Genomic DNA, 27,015 nt, shown 5'->3' with positions numbered 1-27,015 from the left:
GGAGTTATTAGGAAAGATAGAAAGTACTGCAGAAGTAATAGCTATTGAGTGGAATAAAATGCAAGTGGAGTTTAAAATTAGGGTTGAAATAAAAGAAAAAAATGATCTGGTTAAAAATTAATGAGAGTTATATAGAGTGGTGACAATGGTTAAAGTATTTCAAAATAAAGGTAATCTCAAAAAAACAAGAAAAGGCACAACTGCAGGCTGCTAATGAGAAAATAAGACAGCACCTGAATAACATGCATGAATTTAGAAAGAATGCTGTTAAACAACTGTTTTGATGATAACGCCAGAGCACAAAACATTTTGGCACAGTGACTTAGGCAGCAAAAATTAGAAACAGTTGTCTTCAAACTTAGGAAGCCTATAACAAAAAAAAAATAAATAACCAGAGATCCTGTAGAGGTATTAGAGATATATGGAAATTTTATGAAAACCTGTATAAACCAGAGAAGTGGAGAAATCAAGAAAAAGCACAAATGGAAATATTTATGGAGCACTTAAATATGTCAAGGTTAACAAATTAACTGTTAAGATAGGAGGAGATGAGGTAAAAATTGTGATTTATAACCAATTTACAGTAAAGTCTCAAACAATAGATGGTATTCCTGTGGAAGTTTGGAAGCTGGGAGAGAAGAAAGTGATAAAAATCTGGAAGGTTTTATTTAACAGTATTTTAAAAGGAGGGAGGTACCAACATCCTGGAAAAAAAGCTGTGGTGACTGTTAATACCTAACAACAGTAAATATGCATTGTGTCAAGCTTTATATAGCCCAATTTCAATTTTAAACCATGATTATAAAATGTTTATGTCTATAATGGCTAAATGAATGGCAAAGGTAATGCCAAAATTGATAGATATCGACTAATGTCATTTTGTGGATGGGAGGCAAATATTTGAAAACATTAATAGAGCAGTGATGATCGAGAGGGAAGTAGAATGTAAGAAAATGCCACTGTTATTGGTGGGTATTGATGCAGAGAAAGGATATGACAGAGTAAGTTGGGATTTTATGAGTAGGTCAATGGAAACATTTGCATTTCCTAATAAAATAATAAAGTTAATTAGAAGGTTGTATGAGAGATTGGAGGCAAAAATGAAAGTGGAAGGTTTCCTTGAGGAGCCAGGCAAGGGTGTCCACTTTCCCCTTTGTTATTTGCATTACATTTAGAACCATTGACAGATAAAATAAGTTACTTGGAAATTCAAGGACATAATTGGTATGATGTTAAAGAAAAGTTGTCTTTATTTGCAAATTATATTATTTTGTACCTGATGGAACTAGAAAAATACATCTCAGTGTTGTATAACATTCTGAGACAGTTCTGTTTTTTTCAGGGTATAAAACTAATGAAGATAACAGAGAAGCTATAACTATAAACTATGTACCTACACATGAACTGGTTCAGAAATACTCGTATATATGGGGAGATGATAAAATAAATTATTTAGGAGTATGGATTAAAAGAATTCTGTTATGGCAGCTAAGGATATTTGTGAAGAGGCAAAGCAAAAGGTAAAACTAAAACTGAGAGATTGTTTATAGATATGTTTAGCAAGATACAAGCAGAAAAAATGTTTTACTCCCTTTAATTTCATACAGATATCAGGCATACATTTATCAAGCAGAGAAGTTGTATATAGTAATTAGTAGAGAGTTGAAGGATTTTATTGGAGAGGGGAAGAGGGCAAGAGACAGGTGAGATAAGTTGATCCTCCCCATATTACAGAAAGGTTTAGGATTGCCTGATTTGAAGTGATATTTTAGAGCTACACAGTTAAGGCTGTTACAAATAACACAATAAATGGCCAGGGCTCAGACTAAACTCTATATTTATTATATACTTATTTTTATTTATTTAGTCTGAGCCCTGGCCATTTATTGTGTTTTTACAGTTTGTTGTTATTTCTGCTTTTTGAGCTGTTTTAAATAATACAAGCAGAAAGCTACAATTTAAAGTGGAAAGGGATGATGATGATCAGGCGGTAATTCAAGAAATAAGGAAAGAATATGATTTTGAACACAGATCTTTAAGGGGAATAATAACAGTCATATAGAATATTATATTCACAAATTTGCAGAAAGTATACTACGAACCAAGCCAACACAGGAATGGAGACATGAGTTAGTGCCAGTATGGATGACTGCAATTATGGATACATAGAATAGGCAAGAGGGGGCTGGAATTTACTACAGGAAGCTGGCAAAAGAATGAAGGAATTGGGAACAAATAATTAGAGAGGGAAAGGTAATAGAATGGGAAGAGGCCAAGAAGACATTTACATTGCAGGCTAGTGAGAAAGGCATAAGGGAATCATAAATGAAAACAGGCATTGTTTGAGTATTAAATTGAATCTAAACCTGAAGCTGTTGTTAAAAAAGGGATAATTAGTAGGGCATATAAAATATTGCACAATAACTATAGGAATCAAGCAGAAGAATAAAAAAAAAAAAGATTGGGAACAGAGATTAGGTATGCAGTTCAGAAAGAAACAATGGGAGGACATATGTACGGCTCCCAAATATCCAACAAAATTTGGAACATTTAGGATTGTTGCCTGTGTTTGCAGTGATACTTTATAGCCCAAGCAGACTCCACAAAAATTTTCCTCACGTAGATGACAAATGTTGAAGGTGTACTGTGAAAGAAAGAAGTGCCTGGGATCATATGTTTTTGGATCATATGTGTTGGCAGACTTTAAAAATTCTATACAGAGTACTCTGTCAGGAATACTGGGTGAACAAATGAATGTTAACAAAGGAAATTATCTTTTTGAGCTGGGATAGAGGATCTTTTTTTCCTAGATGTACTAAGTCCTTGTTAAGTTTAATTCTGATGGATGCCAAAAAAAGCAATTAATAGAAAAAGGAAATCAAAATCTAAACCAACTATACTTAAAGTAGTGAATAATGTAACAGAGATAGAAGAACAGGAAGTGGGATCATTAGAAAAGGGTAGGAATTAATTGCATAGAAAAAAATGAAACTGTTAGAGGAATATATGCAGAAAAAATGTTTTGGAGGAGGAATGCAGTTTAAGAGATGTCAGAAATTAATTTATATATTGTTGCTTTGCTTATAATATACCTGATTGATAATATTTCCAAATATGAACTTGTTTATATGGTTTGATTACTTTTATATAAATATAAATTTGCTTATATCACAAGTTATAAAAAAGAACGGCCAGACTCCTGGATCAGAATGTGATGTTCAACAAATTCCATTATGCAGTCACTGCAGCCATTATCTGTCCAATTTAACTGATCCTGCCCTGTGTCTGTCTCACTGGAAAGGTGGGCTAAGGTAGTGCTGTGGAAGAGAACTGTAAGAATTTCAGTAGAACATTTGAGTTGGTTTTGCATTACAAGTCTGTTGCAAAGGTGAGAGGGATAGGAGCAGGAAAAAAAGCTTTTAGACATATAATGAAGTAGTTATATGACAGAATACAGAATCTAATAGTTGAGCGGCTATATATATCAAAGGGCAAGAAACTGCATACTTCGCATATCTTTCTAATTTTAGAGAAAATCACTGATTTTGCCTCATGTTTTTGCCCTGTCCCTCATAAAATTGTTGATGTTTCTTTCATAAATCAGTGAATATTAGAGATAGTCAATAATGCTAATCATTAGAGAGTCATTCTTCATATTCAGTAAATACATGTTTTTGCAAAACTAGTAGTTCTATTAATTTTTGAAGTGAATTAGAGTAATATTTGAAAAGTATCCCTGATTTTGAGCCTTTGTCACCCCATTTTCTTTTTGACTTTGTCCCTGATTCCTGTGCAAAGTAATTGAAAGCTATGGAAGATAGTGACAACTGAAATCTCACAAAGATTGTTCCATGCTCCAGCTCTTTTAAGTTTGTTTTTGTTTGACCTCACCCATGGCCCTGTAAACTGAATCAGTCTCTTTGCAGATTACACTAAGATTGAGAGGTACTTTCACTGGCTTATGTGAGTAATCACAAAACCATCACTTTTGAAATCCCACCCCTTCAGTTATTTAAATTTATTGGCCATCCTACAGTATTTCATAGTACCAAAATACAAAAGTAACCACCCCTTTCAGTCCATCTTGCTGTTTTAAAAATAGTAACTCTCCACTAAACCTTAACTTTTTAAACAGGTAAAACTCAAGTTACCTACTTTCATATCTAACTTCTCTAGTGCACACTGCAGAGTGCATTCTTTTCAATCTTACCTTTAAGCATCCCTGTTACTAGCACTTTCTCTAATACCTAAAAAGATCATCTCTACTTGACTCCAAGTAGACTTTTCTCTATCTGTTAAACCTAGCACTTGCTCCTACAGTACTTATTACCTTGATACTGCACTCTTATAGATAGCACCCCAAAAGGCAAAACCCCATTTCTCGGTCACCCACATCCCGGAATCTCTTTTAAAGTTTTTTGTCTAGTCCTTCTAGCATGTCGAGGATCAGTTGATAGTGTCCTCTCCTGCTCAGCTGGTGAACCTGGGAATATTGAGGCAATGTTACAATTGCCTCATGTACACAGACAACCCTCTCCTCCTCCCACAAAACACAAATACATGCGAGAGATGTAACTATACGGCCAAACTGGAGGCTGAGCTCTCTCAACATAGGACTGGCAAGACCAGTCAGGAGGAAAAGGTTACCACACACACTATAGACCCAGTCTCACATAGTACCATCACAACCTCAAATCATACACATAAACACACAAAGACATACTCGTCAGCTCTGATCAAAAATCTACCAAAACAGCAGAGGCCACCAAAGCAGACACCCAAACAACCACCACCTCAGAACACAACACCTGCAACACATAGACTTCACAGTCAGAGTGTCAAACAGTCACAGCCCTTAAGGCCAAACACAATGCCAGACACACTAGTCATTGGTGACTCCATAGTCAGACACACCACCAGACTGAGTAAGGAGAAGGTCACAGTAAGCTGCCTGTCGGGTGCTAGAATCCGTCACATAACGCAAGCACTCAGGTCTCTCAACAGCAGGTACAAATACGACTCAGTCATTGTCCACGCTGGTGTAAACGACCTGAGACGCACCTCCTTGGACTACATGAAAAGAGACATTGAGGAGCTCTCTGATTATGTAGCCCAGGCAGGTATGACCCTGACCTTGAGCAGTATCCTACCTTCACCAAGAATGATGCCACAATACAGAGATAAGATGATCAGCTTTAACAATTGGCTTAAACTCTGGTGTCATTCAAAGGGGATCCAATGTCTGTCTGCCTGGGATGACATGCTGGACAAGCCACGCTGCCAAAGGACGGCTTGCACCTGTCACCCCTGGGATTCGGATATTGGCAAAGGCTCTTGCCACCCCATAGTGCCTTTTTAGGCAAGGCTCAAATTCTAAACCTACCACCCTAGAACACAAAAAGGAAAAAACTAAGGGTAATGCTGCTCAATGCCAGAAGTCTAAATCTCAAAATGCATGCACTCGAGGCCCTTCTCAGTATGGAGAACATCGATGTCTGTGCAGTGACAGAAACCTGGTTCAAGGCTCCTGAGAGCACCCCAGCACTATCAGGTTTTACCTCTTATCATGCGTTCCGGCCCCAAAATCCGGACAATACCAAGAAAGGAATTCATCAAAGACACCCACACCTCAAGACTGGTGGCAACGCACGATGCATCGGAGACCATCCAGGTGCAATTAACCATAGGCAAGACTGCTCTGCAAATTGTAGCATGTTACAGGCCACCCTCACAAACTCAGGAACCTCACATGGCCTTCCTGAAAACACTAGAGGGATAAATGTATCACCAAACACCATCATACTAGGTGACTTCAATTACCCTAATATAGACTGGGAACACTACTCAAGCCCAAACACCCTAGCCCAAAAGTTCCTGGAATTCATAAACTCAAATGCCATGGAACAACTAGTCACCATCCCCACAAGAGGAGAAAACATACTTGATCTCATCATCACGAACATGGGAGCACAATGTTCAACACCGGAAGTATACCCCTCACTGGTGAGATCAGATCACAAACTAATCTCGCTGGAGGTCCTCATCCCACCCCACCTGAAATAAAAAGACCACAGTAAAGAACTTCAAAGCCGACTTCACACTTCTAAAGACTAGTGTGGTCTCCTTTAAGGCCCCGGGAAAACAGTACTCAAGCCGCTGAATCACTTACAAATGCCTTCTACCAGCACCTGCAGGACTGCATGGATAAGGCAATCCCAAGCAAAACAAAGACTCTTTGTACCAAAGGCAAGCGTCCAATCTGGTGGACCCCAGCCATAAACAAACTCTACAACAAAAGGAGGAAGCTACTACAAGATAGAGCAAAATCCTTAAAAGGTAAGACACCCTTGATCACTATAAGTAAAAACTAAGAGCTCTCATAAAATCATCCAAAGCAAATTTTGAGAGAAAAATAGCTAAAGACTCAAAAGACAATCATAAGGCCTTCTTTAGCTATGTTAGAAACCTGGGAGGAACCTCCCAGATATGCTCAGAACTAGTTCAAAATGATGTGAAGATTACTCATCCTACAGACATTGCCAACATACTGGCTGCCAGGTTCAGTGCAAACTTCTCCCCGCCCCCAAAGGAGAGATATCTATACCAAGCGATTGCAGCCCCCAAACATCTCCAACGCCCAAGTGAGAACTGCTCTCTCCAAAGCAAAAACACAGCATCCATGGGACCTGATGGTGTCCACGGCTGTGTGCTCCACGAACTCAACAATTAAACCCACAGCTAGGACAGCTGTTTAATCATAGTCTTACCTCTGGATCCAGGAGTGGCGCACTGCAACTGTGGTCCCACTTCACAAAGGCGGTGCCTCCACCGACTCTGGAAATTACCGCCCATTAGCTTGACAAGCCTTATCTGCAAAGCCATGGAGAGGATCATAATGGACCTCATAAATAAAGACATAGGAATTTGCAGACTTTGGATCCATCCCAGTTTGGCTTTGTCAAAGGCAGATCATGCCTTCTAAACTTGGTTGACTTTTGAAACAGTCACCAAAGCCATTGATGAGGGAAAGGCAGTCCATACAGCCTACCTCGATCTGGCGAAGGCCTTCGATACAATACCCCACTCGGGTATCATTGAAAAACTCATCAGCTTAAATGTTAACCCATACATCACAAGATGGGTTGCAAACTGGCTGAGTGACAGAACCCACAGGGTCAGAGTTGCTGGCGCCATGTCAGACTCAAAGCCTGTCACAAGTGGTGTACCACAGGGCTCAGTCCTGGGCCCACTCTTGTTTGGCATCTACTTTTCAAGTACAAGCAAACACAGGAGGGTTATGGCTGACAAAGTTTGCAGATGACTGCAAACTGGGCCATAGTAGAAAACACATCTGACACAGATATCCTTCAGAAGGGTCTCACAGAAACGGATAACTGGTGCCAGAGCCATGGCCTAAAGTTAAATGCCAAAATGCATAGTCATACCCTTAAAACAAGGTTACCCCTAGCTAACAAATAGGTGGCAATCCACTGAGCATAGAAGAAGTTATCAGGGACCTGGGGACCCAGGTTGATAGTAGTCTGTCATTCGACACCCATGTAGCTAAAGTAGTTAGGAAGACCTTCTACATTGCCCACCTTATCATGAAGGGATTCTCATCTAGATCAAGGGAGGTCATAGTCTCCCTATACTCATCACTCATCAGACCAATGATTGAGTACAATGCCCCATTCGGAATGTATCTGACCCGACACTTGCAGCAGCTGGAGAGGCCACAAAAGTTCCTCACCAAAAGGATAAAGGGTCTCAAACATCTGTCCTATGCTGCCCGACTGAAAGAACTCCAGCTCTATTCAGTCGCTTACGCTTGCTCAGAGGTGACCTTTGCCTAACATACAAGGCCATGTCAAACCCAGATTTGATGAATATGCTTCACCTCAAAAAATCTAGATCCGTCAGAGCCACAAGGGCGGGAGACTTAAACCTCGACACGGCTATTAATAGGACACGCTGGAGGGATAGATTCATCACCCAAAGACTCCCTATGCTGTGGAATAAAATCCCGGTATATGTGAGGCAGAGCACCTCGCTGGCCTTGTTCAAGAGAAATCTTGACCAATGGATGGGAGATCGCAGATATACCCCAGGGATTACCTCAGTGTCACTGCTCAACAGAGGCACAGCAAAATAATGGGTATAGTTCCCCATACTAAAGGGCAAAACTATGGGCTAGGCTTGTAAATGCCCTTGGGCAGATAGCCTAGTATGAACCTATGAACCTATGACCCTATGAACCTATGAAAAAACATCTAAATAAAATGAGACATGATCTAAAATGTGTTGGCTTCTCTTCAACTTTTGTAAATGCATGGTTACACTTTAAAGGAATAACAGCCCTGTAGGTGGACATAGGCTAGCCTGGGAATTTTTACATAAGAGTCCAGCCAGAGCCAAGCCATGGGTCTAGTTTAGCTCTTAGATCCCATTAACTGACCAGTGAAAATGGGGAAGTGGTGTAATAAATACAACATATATAGTGTTTAATATTTCATTGCAAAACTTACATGAAGTAACAACAGGACATGTCCCTCCCAATCATTCTTAAAAGTGAGGATTATGTAAGAAAAGGTGGTGGATTACACATAATTAATGACATTATTTATATTTGTACTATAACATCAGACAACAGTATCTACATGCATTTTAACTTCAGTAAAAAAGACTACATACTCTTTAACTTCAGAAAAAAAATCTAAGCATCCATGTACATGTTGCTGACTTCTGGGAAAAAAGTATCATCCATCCAAACTGTTATTTTGGAAATAAAACAGTACCTACCTACATTTTTTACTTAGAAAAAAAACCATCATCTATGTACACTTTTACTTCAGAAAAACAAATTATCCATGAGTACAGAGCTCGCCCTGCACTTGCTCAACTCTCTACATGAACTACCATTAACTGCATAGGTTACGCCATAACTGTCCAGAATTTCTGAAATTATTGATCATACCCTTCAGATAATACATAATAATGCAAAAACCTGTAATGTTAACAACGCTTTATACTTCTAAGAACAATATTTAAAATCTGTTCCTGATTTTGGGAATTTGCCTCCCAACATTTTTGGCTTTACCCAGAATTATTGTACACCACGCATACTATAAAACATAACTTTTGCAGAATGCTCCCAATTTTGCCTTATATTTTTGCCTAGTTCCTCATTTTTTGATTTTCTAATACATCACTAAGGATTACAGTCATTATTGCCAGACATTATAGTTTCAGACTTATTGTTCATAAAATACATATTGATGAAAAACTTGTTGCTAGATTACAGTTTTAAGTGAATTAGAGTAATATTTAAAAATTGTCCCTGATTTTAGCCCTTTGTCTCCTATTATTTCTATTTTTGTCCTGAACGTCTGAAAAAGAAGTTGAGAGGTATGGGTTGACAGACCATCCACTGGCATTAAAAAAAGAATACAGTTTAGCCCGCAGTTTGTCTACAGTCTCTCCCTAATATTAACATAAAGTGCCATTTTTTCTTTTTTTTAATGTTATATACCTGTAAGCGGTCCTGTCCTCCAGGAAACAAATAGGAATGGTTTCTACCAAACTGCAAGCAAAAGGAAGAAGAAGAAAAAAGAAAACTAGACTAGAGGTATTTTAGAAACTGAAACTCTAGTTGAACTGCTAGCTGCTGTTATCCTAAAGGATCAGTAAAGCAGAACTTTTTATCAGAAGACCAACTGCTTTAATATTGCTCTACCAGCACTATGTACCACCTGCAGTGGCTCCATAACCAATCATAATTTCTTCTTTGCACCTTAGACATAACAGAGGGCAGTCGATGTTTGCAGGTCCGGTCTGAAGTTAAGCAAAAAAAAAAAAATTCTATTCATTGGTAATCTCCCTACCAAATGTTTAACCAATAAAATGGAACAGTGTTGTAGATTGTACCTAACAGCAAGCTCTTACTCTCCAGTCTGAAGGCAGTAAGAACAAAATAATAATAGGTTCAGCTCATTCCTGACTTTTCATTTTGCCAGATCATGAAACAGGGCTGAACTTACTGTCGAGCCTGGTTCAAACCTGGTTCGAGCCAACTCTGGCTTGTCTGCCTCTAGATGTTAGCTGAAAATGTCTTCCAAGGAGTCAGGCTTAAAAAGACAAAAAGGAAAGGATCACATAAGTTATTATGGCAAACCAAAAGAATGAGGCACAGAGTGAAAGTGTAGTAGCAAAGGTAAATTAAATGCTGTTATATGTAGCATCACTGGTTAGATTAAGAAACACTTGGAGCACTTTACTAGTTCTGGGAATCTTATAGAAAGGGTGAGATCAGAATGCTGACGAAACTGCAAAGGAAGATAACTATGATGGTATGGGAAACATACATTATGACATCTGAAGTCAGGTAAGAGAGCTCTGTCTGCTTTCTGTGAAAAGCAGTAGAGGAAGAGATGTGACTTGGTTATGTAAAGTGTGGATATGATATGACAGCACTAGAATAGATATAAATGGCAGATAGGAGGGGACAATGCCACATCAAATGAACACATTAATCTCATCATGAGAAAGTAATTTTTCAAAAAGCGTGGTTAACTGGTAGAGTCACTTAGTGGAGTGGGTGGTAGAAGTGAAGAAGACTTAAAAATTATTGGGATTCCTAGAAAGATTACATGAGAATGGGGATTCTTTTGCTGTAGGAAAGCTTCACCATTTGGGTTATCTAGGCAAACTCACAGTCCCCTACTGCCAGTTACATTGTGTTATCTTTTGTTGTATTTCTTTTTTCACTACAGCACATTAAAGCCTTTGCTCATATTTTAATATATTGTTATAACTTTCTAAGCAAAACGCCACTTGCAAAAAATGTACCATTCATCTGCTGACATATTTTCTGTTTCAGATCCATTAATATCCAAGTCAGCATCACTTCCTGCATATGGGAGAAATGGACTTCACCGAGTAAGTACTTAATTTGCTCTAAGGAAATGTGTGAAGGAAGTTATCAAGAAACAAGGAGATACAACTTTGTAGTGTTTTAATTGGTATCTAATCAGCACTTAAAACACAAACGTCTTTTAGTTATTTTTAACATATTAAAAACTAATGTTGAATTACAAAAATATTTAAAAATATACTTATTTATTTATTTATGTATTTATTTAATTATTATATTAGTATTTATGCAGCTTGAGTCTGTACCAGTATAACACTTGATCTTGAGGGAGGCCCCCACATACCTGCTTAACACATATATTAATTCTAAGGTCACAGTGTAAAGAGACAGAGTGCAGGAATACTGCATTATCAGGAAAGTCAAAATTTTCTTTCCTACAAAGTAGTCTATCCTCAGTGGCATATTTAGTATGCAGGGTTCTAGGATAGTAGACCTTCCACATTGGGGGGTGCAGATGGGCACAGTGCCCTGAAAAGAACAATTAAGGTATGCTTTTTAACTTTTTTGTGTGTAGCTGTATTTTATTTATATAGACACACGCGAAAATGTCTGACACCTTGAATGCTCAGATCTTTCTATAACAGTGCAGGAAAAGTTGAATAGTTTTACTTTAGTCAACCAACGGCTCTTCAGTGGCAGGTAGTACATGCTGGACCCAATTCAAAAAGATTACCATGAGGTGTACATGAAGTGTACACCTCGCAGTAACCATTTCTAATTCACAGACAACCGTGCCATTGTGCTGGAACATGAAGATGTGCTGCCCTATGGTGTGTTGTCTCTGTGGTCTTGCTAAATGCTACTGAAGCATTCTAGGGGAGAGGTGTATGCTAATTAGGCATGTGCTATCCCTCAGAACTGCCTGCAGTAAGGCTTTTACACAAACAAACAATTCACACAGCCACTCCTGGGCACTTGTGGCAATGAGCACAAATAAAAGCACATGTTAATGATCACTGTACAGATAAGTGCCAGGGAGTTTAACTGTAGTGATGGGTGTGTGTGTGTACATGTGTGTGGCTGCATGTATGAGTGTGTGTCTAGGGTGTCGCTGTTAGGCAGGGGGTTAGTGAAGGGGTAAGGGTGTGCGTGTGTGTGTGTGTGTGTGTGTGTGTGTGTGTGTGTGTGTGTGTGTGTGTGTGTGTGTGTGTGTGTGTGTGTGTGTGTGTGTATGCATGAATGTATGTGTGGGAGGTAGTGATTTGGACTGTCATGCATGTACACTCTTCTAGACTGACAAGCAAATCCTGCACCATTGATGGGAGGTACCACTGGCCATCTGGGAGTACTCTTACAGATTGTGCCTTAACAGCACTTAAACATGGGTCAGGGAAAAAAACTAGGCACTAGAAATAACCATTCACATTTGATGACTCATGGTTGGGGGGATGGACACTAGACACCAGGGGTACTTATTATAGCATGCCTTAAAGGCACTTATTAAAAAAAATCAAGTCAATTTGGGTTGAGGCAAGCACCAGACAGCAGTGGTAATTATTTAGTATAATGTGGGTCAACTAAGACCACTTTTTTTCATCATGTAATGAAGATCCTGGACATTATTCAAGATCTGCAGTAGTTTGTGAGTTGCAAGGGAGAGAGGAAGGGCACATTTAAGATACTTCCCAATCTCACAGCTGAAGAAATTAAGACAAAGTCAAAAGTAATGGTGGTGTGAAGACAGACTGTCAGAAGTAGATTGTCTTTATTCTTCTTATAAATCACTAGAATAAGAGTTTGTGAGTTAGCATGCATTTTCTGAGGGCCTGAAACTGTAATGCCTGGCAGTAATGTCTGGCTATAATCATTCATGATTTACATGGACAGGACATCAGGGATGTTCTGACAACACAAGGACAGGTATGGAGTATGTGGTGCGTATGTTCGTTCATGTGTGTGTGTGTGTGTGTGTGTGTGTGTGTGGTGTGTGGGTGTGAATTGGGGGTATATGTGCCAACACAATGCATGGGCCACCAGTGTTAGCTATCACAGTAAAAAGCTAATCTGCACCTGTGGTAGATAACAATGATTCAGAGCCGTACAAATTAGTCAGAAATGAGTGCCTTCCTCGCTACATCTAATTTATCTCTGAATTGGAAATCTATATGCTGTGGAAACAGAGACATTTTACCACAGCCCTTACCACAAGTTCTTTCTGAATCTCCAAGATTATTTTTATTTTTAAAATTTACTGAAGTGCCTACTTCTATTAGAATTGTTGCTGAGCTTAGAAAGCTTGTTAGCTCTTCTATACTACCCCGTATTCTATAGTTTGACTATATGAAACTATATGCATCTCTGAATGTTAGTAAAGTGGTACAGCACGCACATTCTGATATAGGCTACCGTAACTGATCTGGATATGGGCTAATAATAACCGAGGATGTGAAGGAAACATACTGTATCTGCTTTTTACATGTTTTTATGGGTCTTCAGTAACATATTTTCCTGTTCCGAGCTGTTAGCACTTTGGACTTGATGAAGTGAATCTAACTATGGAATTACTGAATAAAAGTTTGCTGATTATGTATCAGGTACATGCTTTGTATTCATCGGATGCAACATAAATTTGTTTTTTCTTGGCACATGTTTATACTTGTAGATGCATCTGGATTCAAAGGAAGACATTTAAAAATAATTTACATGTGTGCATGTAAAGTTTGTGGCAATTAATTTTGGACTGAGACAAGATTATTGACCCTCAATTCTTCAGTGATGATGCCCTCAGTTCCTTGGAATTACTTAAGAGTGAATCTTAGTCTGATAACACCCTGCCCGTGGTTTGCTTCACCAAAAAAACGCAGCATTTGTTTCTAAGACCCATCCAGTGAATGCCACTGTTGAAAATTTAGAAAATATTGTTATCAGTATTAATACACATTTTACCTTTGTAGCCAATGTTTTGACTTGAGTCTTGGTAGTAGAAGAAATATTTGAGGCAGTCTAGTAACTGTCACTGCTGCAGGAGAAGGAAAATCTAATATTATCAATACTAATGCTCATTTTACCTTTTGTAGGTAATGTTTTTACTTGAGTATTGGTAGTAGAAGAAATGTATGAGGCATTGCAAGCAGAGTACATATGCTGCCACCCTGGCATAAAGACAAGGTATCCATCTGTGCCACTAGAAATCTGATATCATGAACAAGCAAAGGGTGTTGGAAGATCAGTCTGGTGAGATAATCCATTGCAGCTGCTTTCCAACTTCCCTTTATATAGTAAATGACCAACATTAATAACAGATATTCAGCACTGTTAAATTACTAATTATTTCTAAAATCCGCCTCAGAAAACAAGGAAATCTAACTAGAGGAGGGGATCTAGGAAAGTCCTTCAGCATATTAACCTTGCTTTAAAGCAGAATGGTGATTTACTTATTTTTTCAGTAGGATGTAGCACTGATATACACGCACCTTTTCCAGACTCATCTTAGGAGCACTCTGTGGGTAAGTACCTTGATCAGAGTCATCCAGTATACAAGCAGGGGCTGCAGGAATCAAACCCTAGACTACAGAAAGTAGTTTGCTACCAGCTCATAAGCTTAATCCCCTGCATCAACTGCCAGATTCCCCAAGGCGAACACTAGACCAGCTTTGATATGAAGAAAACCCTTAAGGATCTCTTTGTGAGCTCAGTGTTAGGAGAAAACTTCATTAGAAGTAGATAAATTATCTGTTACACTTATGATCGGGGACCACTTTAATGATATTTTATGTTTGGACTAAGAGATTAAGGCTTTCTCTGATTCACCCTGAAATATTAGGCCTGTTTTCCCAGTACTACTAAACCTTAGGTATAATTAAAGACTTCCATATCTTCATAATTTACGTACATGCAGCAGTTAAACTAGTATGCAATAGCATTAATTTCTGTCATAGATGGCATTTTCTTAGTTAAGTACCATCAATATTAAAGATTTTGTGGGGGACACTTCTCCATACAAATTTAACTGTCTTGGCCCGTCTCTTTCCAGAATATTCCAATAGTTTGCATTCAAGGAAGATCTGTTCCAAGGCATCTATGTTGACATTACTAACTCTAACACTGCAAATCTGTAAATGAGCAGATGAGAGCAAACAAGAATGTCGCAGGTGGGTTAGAAAGGTCCTGTACTGTACTCTGCATACCAAAATGTGCACTCAAACTTGGAATGATTCCTTTTTTTTGTTATAAAGAGGTATGTAAGGGATATGTGGGCAAGCCAATAGTTTCTTAGCAATCCATCCATCCATCTACAACCCCTTTTTGACACCCTGAGGGTGTCACTTCAACAGTAATATTCCTCTATAGCCAAGATTTATGCCACCGGGTGGCGAGCCCTGCCATGGTAAATCTTACACAACATACACTTACATGCACACTCACACCTATGACATCAAGATATTCCTTAGCAAGGAGTACACAGAAGATAAGACCTTTGTTGTCACTGTAATGCTTTTCCAAGTCTATAAGAAATATTGGTAAAGTTGATAGTCACTGTTTTATGTCAGGTGTAAAACTTATTGATTGTACTTCACAGTGTAATTCACTAATATATCAAACGATAGTCAAGGAGGCATCTTGTGTGCTGAATTTAGTATAGAAATAAGTGTTAATATCCCAGTGAGTATGGGTACTTGCCTAATTTCATTATAGGAGGTGAACTAGCATGCCTTCAAGATATCTGCCCTTGCCCTTTCTGCAGCACTGCATTAAACGGATTAGGTAGAAGCTTTGGGTATTAACTCGGATGGTGGGCCAACAGGTCCATGAGATTTGTTGATCTTTTTTTCTGGAGTGTTTCATAGATTTCTAAATGGGGAAAAAGACACTCTGAGTTGATTTTGTTCTGCTGTGCAGATACTGGTTTTGGATTCCTGCAGGAATGTTTTGATATGGAACAACTTAATGCAGATCTCGGGATTGGATGGTGACTGACAGCCCGAAAGGTGCACAGACTATGTCATATGGTATTCACTGGGTGACTAGAGTCTGGATCAGTATGACTTGCAGGCTTCTGTAATACTTGCTGACTTTTAAGATATCTTAGCAAATACCTGTGTACTTCTGGGAACACAGAGCAGAAAATGTTCCTAGTGATCCAGAAAATGGTGACAGTTTTAACTGTAATTCATCTGTATACAGTATTGCTGGCTATCTGAAAGAGTACATCTGTGCCTTTGTCCTGTTATGATAGCGGCATATTTCTTTGTGCCTAAAACACCAAATATATGTAGTCTATGTAGGTAAGCCTAAAGATAACAACTGAATATATTGCATTGCATGTTCAGAGGCTGAAAACCATATTTATGTATATCAAGAAAATGAAGGGTAAGATCCCTTAGTTTACCTGGAAAATGAATTTCTGCAGAGCCTTTATCTCCTAAAAATGGTTGCAATGTTGTCCTTCATTTTTATATCTCTTCATAGTGGTATGAAATGAATTAGGCTTCCACTTGAATTAACTTACCCTCTCAAACATACCTTGTGCCACTAGGACCTTGTTGACAGTACAGAATGTGTTAAATCTAGGACCATAATGTATATGAAGAGTGCTTCCCAAAGCTTGATGTTCAGCAAGATCAGCAAGGATTTTATCCATAATTAAACTGTGCAAGTACCTGGTAAGTGCAGAAATCCAAGGTCTCCTGATGGCACTGATATCCAGATGTCTTAATTCACAGTTAAAAATCTACTGACATAAACAGTTATCCTTGAAAAATTCCAGGTTTTGTGGAAGAATTTTCTTTCCCGCTGCCACCGCCCAAATGAAGGTAAAATAAACATAATCCCGTGTTATAAATCTGCCTTCATAAAAGCCCTGTATGGTTTTGGCTGCACAGCTGTTTCTGTAATTTTTGCTAAAATGAAAGTATTGGGTAACATTTTATGCAGAATACCACTCCCTCATTTCCTACCAGAACAATGCATGCTGGATCTAGTAAATGATAACCGAATTTGCCTAGTTTCTGATGCCCGCCCATGAAAGATAAATCTTTTGCAGTAAAATAATATCCAACAGAAAGGAGAATAACCTAAAGAAAATGCTGTTGATTTTATGGGCTTTTTAGTTCATTTATATTCAGTGATGGAATTTTCATAGCTGGGGAAAAAATGTAATATCTTGTACTGGAGAAAGTATACCATGTAGAGTAGCTGCAAAAAATTGCATGAGGTCAGCATACTGCATTTATTAATTTTCCCAGATCTCTCTTTAGTATGAATCCCAATTACAGATTTGTAAAACGCCAGTGATTAAAGTTAAGGGAGAGGCAAATATATGGGAAAATACAAAAAGAAATGTAAAAAGAAAAAAAGATCTATTAACCTGTATGAAAAAAATGAATTTTGCAAATGATTGTAATTAACAAAGCATAGAAAAGATAATTTCCTACATTCCATTGCCTGGTAACTGACTGTTAGTGCCAATGGCTAGTACTAGAAAGAGAAATAAAACTTTGAGAATCCGCTGCTTCAGATGATCTGCAAATTAATTATCTGTATAATGCTGAGAGAGATAGTAAGTAAATTTGAAAGAGCCAGAATGCCAATATTAAAGGGCTATAATCCCAATCTCTTGAAGCAGTCAACTTGGGAACTTAAAACACCTAAAGAGGAGAATGTTATGACAGTCAGATAAATATTATGAAATGAATATCTTACAAAGCAAAGAATGGTTTACCCTTAAGAGACAATTTGACTCAGGGACCTCAGGTAAGTTATACATTAAATCAAACATAAACAATGCTTAAATGTTGCTCAGTTAATTGTAAAGAAACAGCCGTGGAGAGGAGGAGAATTTTTTGATGTCAGCCCTTAAACTCAACTTTTTAGTCTGGAGAGAGGAACTTACAAGTTAAAGAGAAGTCAGTTCGAACCTCTCGCTTATATGAGAAGTAAGCACAGAAAATTAAGGTTGGTAAAATTGTCAGAAAGGAGTATGCGAGGCAAGAGGAAATGGGGGACATTCCACAGGCAATCAGATAGATAAAAGGGCATTTTCCAATGCCAAGAGGGATTAATTATTTAATGCTTAAATGTTGCTCAGTTTAACTGCACTATTTGTTAACCTGACAGTTTCCTAATAATATATTAATCATGAGAATGAATCCATTTTTGATCGCCGAGTTATTTGAATAATCAAGAAAAAATGTAGACAATCTGTTAGGCAGCCATGCCTTAAGCATCTTGTTATTTTATGATCTATATATTACTGCTCAGTTTAAAAATAATCCTGGGAAGGAAAGGAATGGAGACATGTGAGAGGGGAGGGGCAATGTGAATTAGATGGAAAAAAGAACCCAAAGTGTCCCCAAGAAATTGGTAGTGACTTCATGTAACAGAGGAGGCAGAAGAAGGCCACCAAGAAAAGATGAACTGTAAAGGGGAAAGCACCAAGAAGATACTATTTACCTTCATTTTGTAGATGCAGTTTTCATAAAAATATGCAGAGTCATAGCTCAGGAAGGATACCAGACAGCACTAGAAATCTCCAGCTAATAAAGTACCACAAATGGAGTACATCTGAAACATAAGTAAATGTTCTTCTCCGTGTAATGGAAAAGGATCATCTTTCTTTTGCACAAAGTCTATTGCTCACTTATTTTTGTGCTTGTGTGACTAACAGGCGGAGAGATGTAACTATATGAGTCATCATGTGGCAACTATGGAAAGTGCTCTTATTTTACAGCTACTGAAGTACATACCCCCACAACAGCAACTGTCATTAAGCTGTCAGAACTTTCAACAGAACAATCAAACATAAGAAGACAGCCTTCCGTATTCTATGTTCAATAAGCATATATTGTAGCTAATTAATTGTGATAATGCACCTAACATTAAAACAGTAAAAAAGACCAAAATAAATCAAGAATCAGTCCATTCTAGCTAAATAAGGTTTCTAATACTCCATCGTAACACAACTGCCCGTTAATGTGTCATCCACAAAGCAAAAGAAATGAAAATGGTGTGTGCCTTGTTATATGTCACCACATGCCTCTGAACCCTAAATTAAATCCTCCATGCACTCCCACAAGTCAAACACTGAGTACATAGATAGAACCTGAATCACGTACAGCTTCTGGATACTATTTAAAAATTATAAGCACAGCAAATGCAGTTTATGAAATAGATATATGTAGCAAAGGTTTATCCATGGGCAAAAAAGGGGTGTGGAGAACAGACAATCTACTAATAGTAGTAAATGGGATGGTAAAGGATGAAGTGCTTTACATCATGGCATCTTCACTGTATGTGGTCATTTCAGCCTTTTCAGCATCAACTTTATGTTTCTAGTACTAAATCTTTAGACTGGGTGTCAGGATGTTTTTATGAGATTAGGTATTTATGGTAGAGGTCTCTTCTGGGCATAGTCTTGTCTTGCTAGTCTCCATTTTGTCCTTGTTTGTTAGGGCACCCTGAGACATCAAGGTGGCAAACATTCTGGAAAGGAATAAACGTTTGACCTCATGTTGAGGTCTGCAGGGTAAATGGTGCTGTGGATTATATATTTTCAGATCTCAGCATGCTGCCAGCTAACCAGAGCTGAGTGTTTTTTGCTACACAACTATCAAAGTAAAAAATATTATCCCAATGTGGCATCCAATCTTAGAAAGAGAGAGAGTTTAAAGGGCTGCCATTTTCTCAGGATGAACCCTTTTGTAATGAAGTTTTAAAATCTTATCACCACTTACCAAGGTATCTCATATATGGGAAGGAGCTATTGGAGCAATTGATGAATGTTTTCAGTATTTGTTTTTATGCTTTGATCAAGTTCTGGAATCATCAGAATCCAAGTAACCAGAAAAAGAGGCACATTCCCTCCTGTTATTCTCTATATAAGCCAAGTCAGAGCCCTGTTTTCTTAATGGTTTATTTTTTCTTCCACTTTCTGGGTTAAGGTTAGCTGGAATTAATTAGTGCCTGATCTTCTTAGAGGTAGTAAGCAGTGTCACTGTTCACATTTCCCTAACTATTTGCCCTACACTTTATTTGCAGTGATCCGTTTGTCGCAGTGGATAAAAAGTGACTGCTGATAGGAATGAAACTCTAGAGCTAATGTGACAATATTCTCTGAAATTAGTTTGATGTCACAAGTGTCTGATGTACTTTTTTAGGATATGAAGTCATTGTGGCTGAGTTTTCGGGGGTATGTTGCTGCCCCCCAAGATCTGGGAAAGCTGCTGCGTACGTATGATTTGATTACAGTACTGCAACTTTTTTCTCCTTACTAGAAGCCTTGGATGACATCTGCAACTAATTTTATTCTTAGTATTGCAATATTTAATTAATTTTATCTGGCAGTTATGAAACTTGTCGGGGCTTACTGAATAGCTACAAGAAAAAGCCTGCTCACAATTCTGTTTGTATCTTCTGATGTGTTATACTTACTCCACAGTCCTATCATCAAAGAGATAAAAAAAAAATCTTCCTTATCATCTCTGATATCATTTATAAAGATAATGAAGTTAACCAGACTCTGCACTGCTAGTTGTGAAAATGCACTGTTCATTATTCTTTCGCTTGTGCAAGAGCTCTGTTTCTGTGACCATGGTTTGACAGTGGTCACCTTTTCCTCCTATGAAACTTTGTGCCATGTAAATGACTGTTTCAGTCAATATAAATACAAATAAAACAGTGCGTTGTGAAAAATAAGCTAGTAAGGTCAATGAATCTCTTTTGTAAACTTGTTTTACTTTCTGGTTTATTTTCTCTGTTTTAACTTGAACATAAATATATACACATTTAATGGTTCAGAAAGACTAGCATGTGATCCTTCCAAATTCTATATATGCAACAGATACCAGAGTTTCAGCATGACCAGCAAGGCGTTCTTAAGCTACAAAGAACATTTTCATCAGAAACAATCTGAAAAAATATCACATGCACCATCTAGTGGTCACTTGTAATGCTATTGTTAGAATGTTGTTGTGTATTTCGGCTTTTCCCGGTTAGGGGTCGCCACAGCGGAACTCCGGTCTGCTAATGATTAGCAGTAGATTTTTACATACTGGCTTGCCGGGCCTAACGCACAACCTTCAACGAAGGAACGCCCATTCACACATATCACCACACAGAAGATGCTCTAACTGAGAATCGAACGGTCAACGTCTAACTGTGAGGCGACAACGCTACCGCAGCACCACCACCATAGTATGATATTGTTAGAATAATAATATGAAATACAAATGCAAGCTGTTATATCTCTGACCATATGTCTCAATCTCTTAGAGCAAGAAATCTGGACAAAGGCCCAGAAATTGGAACACTTTTTAAATATTGTTCGGACAATTTTAGAAAATAGATATAACAATAGGTTTTTCATTGGCATAAATTTTCTGAAGGGTGTGAAGTCTGAAACTCAAACGATTGTCATTATTTTCTGACTTCAACTCTCAATGATTTATCAATGATTTGCCAGAAAACCACACTTTTATGAGAAACAGACCTATAATATGAGGCAAAAATCTGGACATTCTGCGGAAATCTGTACAGCTGGGAGGTATGCAGTGAAAACACATGAATAAGTCACTGCTGTTAAAGATTCTCAAATGGTAAACTAAAACTTGGAATCTATGAAGTCATCCTTGAGTGGAATATTTTCTTTCAGACCTAGACTGAAGCTGTAAATTTAAATAAAGTTACCAGATGTGAATCTGTCAGAAGTTCATGAGTTCATGGGTAAGTACAGGCACGCTGCCCTTGCAGGCCATTTTAAGCCCAGCCCATTTCCCTTTCTAGGCTCAAATTAATGTATCCCATTTGGTTAAAGATTGTCGTTACCCATCCCGTGGGCGATAATTACTCTAATGAGAATAACTGGGATCCTACCATTGATAAACTGAGGGCACTCATGCATGAGATAAAGTATTTGGGAACTGCCTCTGTCTATTATTAGTAGACAGGGCAGCCTTGGGGCAAATTTTCTATTGCCCATCCATAGTCCCAAGTTGCACTTGACTATGGACAGGGATGAACATTGTTTTATTTGGATGAGGAGTCTATTACTGTCTCCTCTTTGATATATAGCTGACCCTCCAAACCATTATATTAATGCTGCAGATGAGGTGTAGATCCTAAGAAAGAGTATTTCTGATGTCATTTTACTTACTGGTGTGCAATAAATCAATCAGTATTCGGTCAAAGGATGCCTCGTATGCCAGACAAATGTACCATTTAGCTGATTGTAGGATAACGAGTATGGAGACAGGGTTTTTAGTCAGTCCATGTAGGACATGTTGTTTACGTCTTTTATCTTTTAAATAAGGTATCTATGTAGACATTCCAATTTGGGCATGTGTCTGGACAAATACATTCCAAAGGGACGTTATATTTACTCAGTCACCACATTCATTCTTCACAGTGCAAAGTCACTACATCTGCCCTGATACTGCAGAAGCTGTGCTACAGAGACCAACTCATAAACGTTTTCACTGAGAATGTTGTCATTGTACAGCAGACTGTGGTCACTACATTTGACCTCAATACTGCAGGAGTTCTAACACAGGGCCCAACTCCGAAAGTTTTCACTGAGAACTTTCTCATTGTACAATAGGCTGTGGTCACTACATCCAAGCCAGATACTGCAGGCCTCTGCCACAAGACCAAACTCTCAAATGTTTTCTTGAAAATGTTGTCATTGTACAATCGCCTGTGGTGATTACATCCGGCCCCACTACTACAGGATCTCTGCCAAAAGGAGCAGCTCCCAAACATTTTCAGTGAGAATTTTGTCATTGTACAATGTAATCAAATTAAACCTGAAGATCTGTGATGGGTAGTAACTTAAGCTAGTCCAATATGCACTTGCCCGTGCAAGAAATTGGCTTTAACACTACCTACTTCTAAACGTGTAGTCCTTGCAATCTAATGACCATTTACGAAGTTAGCCACTGTCCTTTATCTTGATCAATATATTATACTGTACATGCCAGTTACTTAGTTTCCTTAGCCGCCAGGTTTCTGCCTTCGTGAAATGAATGAAAACCTGTTCTTCTTTATAACTGTCTATTAATTGCTTTATAATGGCTACAAACTGATTACTGTCTATTATAATATGACCTGAGGGTGGAATCTCCTCACTGTTGTCTCCCCTTTCACTCATTCACCATCTTCCTTCACAGTGCAGGTCTGTATCAAATGTTATTACATTTCTATTTGTTCTAAGACCGTGTAGAAAAATGAATAGGCCTTGGTAGTATGTTGTATTTGTATCAATTTCATTCACATCAGATTATTTATTTAGTCATTTAACATTTGTTGACCAGTGAAGTCCAGCTAGGACAGAGCCTATTTTCAGCAGATGCTCAGGGAGAAATGCTCTAGACTTGTGTCTTTGGAATGCCAGCACTGGACAAGCTATATGTATGTTGGGCCTGTGTCTTTAAGAAGTATGTAATGTCAGTTGTTGGTGTTTTTATTATATATAACACTCTTTTGACATACTGGCTAATCTCATGAATGTTTACTAAGTGATGGCTTTATATTGTGCTTATCAGTGTAGTGTTACATTATGATCACTTACTCTATACAGCTGTCTGTATACACTCTATCACTGTGGTTCTCTATCAGTACACCTCCTGCTTACCTTATTTAAGCTTGCATTTATAAACTTTCCTGACATTTCTCTAGTCTTACACATTCCCCATATTCTCTTGCTCTGACTCTCTGTGGCCCTTCCAGCAACTTTTTTTGTAATAAGTACTAACTGTATTGCTTCAGTATAATATAACAGTTTAGTAGAGGTTTTTTTCATGTCTTTCCTTTCTGAGCCTGTGTGTCACAATCATACCTCTCAACCTCTTGAAACAAGAAATCTGGACAAAGCCATAAATAATGGGGGGATAAAGGCGCAAAATAGGGACAATGTTTAAATATTGTTCTTACAGACTTAGAAAATTGATAGAATAACAGGTTTTGCTTTAGCATGAAATTTCTGAAGGGTGTGAAGTCTGAAATTCAAATGTATGTCATTATTTTCTATCTTTAGTCTTTAATGACTTAATATTTTGCCAAAAAAACAATTTTATGAAAAAAACGGGCCAAAAATATGAGGCAAAAATCTGGACATTTTGCAAAAATCTGTACAGTTGAGAGACATGGTCACTGTATCCAATCCCAATACTACAGAAGCTCTGCCACAAAGCCCAACTCCCAAATATTTTCATTGAGAATTTTATCATTGTACAAGTTAAGCAAATTAAACGTGAAGATCCTTGTTAACTTCATCTAGCCAAATACATGCCTGCCTCTGCGGAAAATTGGCTTTAACATTCCCCCTTCCAAAAGAGTAATTCTTGCACTCTAACAACCAGTTATTAAGATGGTCACTGTCTTTTCACTTGACCAATAGATTACACTGTATATGCCAGTTATTTAGCCTCCCTAACTGCTTGGTTTCTGCATTCAGGAAATGAAAGAAAACTTGTTCTACTTTGTACCTCTCTGTTAACTGCATGCCTGGATTACCCAACATAAGCCTTATATTCTCACTGTAACTGAAAAGTAGCTTAAACCCCTCATAAACAACTCCAGAATTACACCTCCTGGCTGTAATATCATCCATATAAAGAGGAAAGGTGATGGCATTGCTTTAATATTTCCCAACAACTAACTCATTTCCCCTTACAACAAATCAGTAACAAAATTCAGTTCAGCAGAGTTTCTTATTACTTTCCTGAAATTAAACAATTAGCAACAAATGTGTATTACGGTTCTTTACATCCCTTCTGGAGACAATGTAGCTCTACTGGAAGATATTGTACATTGGACAGACATAACAATTCCACAAGAAAAAAATACTGCAAAGTCATATGAATGTCAATTGTTTGGACATAACTTCAAATTCCCCTATATCTAGCATGAACTTATTTGGTTTCACAAAACTAATTAATACCCCTACACATTATAGCAAGACATCAAATTCCCTATTAGACTGGATTCTAGTATCAGACACTATAAAATACACCACCACAGGTACAATGTCTGACTGTGTCAGGGATCATCTCCTAATCTATACAACCACACACCTCCCACATCCACTTAAACAGCATGTTTATAAAGCAACACACAACTTTTCCAAGTTTAACCTAGAAATGTTCATTACTAACCTATCATCTATTAACTGGAACTTCCTAAAAATCCTCCCCTTATATGATGCTGTAAATTAATTCAATACAACTTTCCTGATATCATTGATAGCCTTGCACGTCCTAGAATGAAGAGACTAAAAACAAATAATGCAATTTGGCAATCCAAAAAGAGCGGGATGCTAATGCAGAATAGAGAAAAAGTATTGGAAAGAATGGGAAACATATAAAACAGCACAATATCTTAAAACTACAGAATGATTCACTTCTTCTTCTTTCGGCATTTCCCGGTTAGGGGTCACCACAGTGGATCACCTTGTCCACTCATGATTGTCAGTGGAGTTTTACGGTGTCGAGTTGCCATCCCGGTGCCCAACGTTCCACAGAAGGCACACACATGCATACACTCATGCCTAGGGCCAATTTAGAGTGTCCAATCCACCTACAGCATGTCTTTGGGATGTGGGAGGAAACTGGAGCACCTGGAGGAAACCCACACGACCACAGGGAGGACATGCAGACTCCGCACAGAAGGCATCCCAGTCGAAGATCGAACCAGAGAACCTCTTGCAGTGAGGCGGCAACACTAACCGCTGCATCACCAAAACTACAGAAGGCTTCACAATCATACTGAAAAGCAATTAATGAAAGCAAAAAACTATACTATATTAATGTTCAGAATAATAGTAAATTCAACCTTAAAAGTTCTGGACAGCCATTAAAGGAATTTTGTATCCTGGCCAAAACTCCATCCTTAAACTCTCCCTGAATAACTCATCATTCAAAATTGCAATATAGTTCAACTCTTATTTTATAAATAGTATAGAATCTCTAATCAAGTATTCCCCAACATCTAATCCTAACCCTCCCCAACAGCCATATATCACCACATCCACTTTCACTTTCATACCTTTGCCCACAAACTCAAACAATGCTCTGCTTTAGCTGATGCCTTCCAGACAAGTACCTTAAATTAGCAGCTTATAGCATTGCCTATCCTGTCTTAATCCTTATAAATAGGTCAGTCCAGGAATTTTCTGGAAAAAGACACACATTATCCCTCTGCACAAAGGAGGAAATTCAGAAGACATTACTAACTTTAGACCTATAGCAATCCTATCCTTCCTCTCGAAAAGACTTGAAAAATGTTTTCAAAAACAATTGCTAGACTATGTCCTGCAGGAAGAATTCATATCCCCCACCTAACATGGCTTCTGTCCTTCCCATAATACTAATACTGCACTACTAACCTATATAGACACTGTCAATAAAGCTAGAGATAATGGCAACCTAGCTTCCTCCTTATTTCTAATCATCTTTTTCACCAACACCCTCCACACATTGACACAACAGGTCTCCCTAATACTTTATGCAGATGACTCCACACTCATTTGCAAATCTGACATGGCACACCCATAAAATTACTCAGGAAGCTTTTATATCCACTGAAACATGGCTTTGTAGCTCACATTTCATGCTCAACCCTAAAAAATAATTAAAAACAAAGTAATGCTTTTTTCCCCAAATCCCTCTCTCATGAAAAAACAAAATTTAAAGTTGTCTATTCTCATAGCAAATTATTAAGGATGATAATAGATGATAATCTTGAATTCGACCTGCATATAAGAAATTGCATAAGAAAAACATATCAATAACTAGGGATGGTTTATCGAGTCAAAAACTTTCTCAGCAATGCAACTGAAGCTACACTTGCCACTACTTATCTCCTCTCCAAACTTCTTTGTGGCTCTCCCATCCTTGCTAAACTTCAGGCATCACAAAAATCAAAACTAGAACAATGCTATAACAAACTTATTAAATTTGTTGTAAATGCCCCTTTCAGAACCTACCACTGTATAGCACCAGAAAAGCCTAAATTAGTTAGAATTATCCCATCAATTAACATATGCACAGCTTCTTATCACCTATAAAATTATCCATTGTCTATCTGCTAATCCAGCAGTAAATAACATTCTACACAACCATGTTCCCAATCTGTCATTACAGTGCAATGGCCAA

The 27,015-nt window shown here is 38.0% G+C and overlaps 1 protein-coding gene across 8 annotated transcripts in view; it reads left to right on the top strand.

Annotated features, from left to right (window-relative positions):
• The window catches only part of ABLIM3 (actin binding LIM protein family member 3), a 3,936,655-nt gene that overhangs the window by 3,619,847 nt on the left and 289,793 nt on the right, over nucleotides 1-27,015 (top strand). For all 8 annotated transcript variants that reach the window (XM_044069211.1, XM_044069207.1, XM_044069212.1 and 5 more), the window contains one exon: nucleotides 10,877-10,935. In XM_044069211.1, coding sequence (XP_043925146.1) covers nucleotides 10,877-10,935 — 59 coding nt within the window. The remainder of the gene's footprint in view (nucleotides 1-10,876; nucleotides 10,936-27,015) is intronic.

This window comes from Protopterus annectens, chromosome 4.part0 (genome assembly GCF_019279795.1).
Source record: "Protopterus annectens isolate FY-2018-M chromosome 4.part0, PAN1.0, whole genome shotgun sequence".
NCBI lineage: Eukaryota > Metazoa > Chordata > Ceratodontiformes > Protopteridae > Protopterus > Protopterus annectens.
This window is presented reverse-complemented; position numbering and strand designations above follow the sequence as displayed.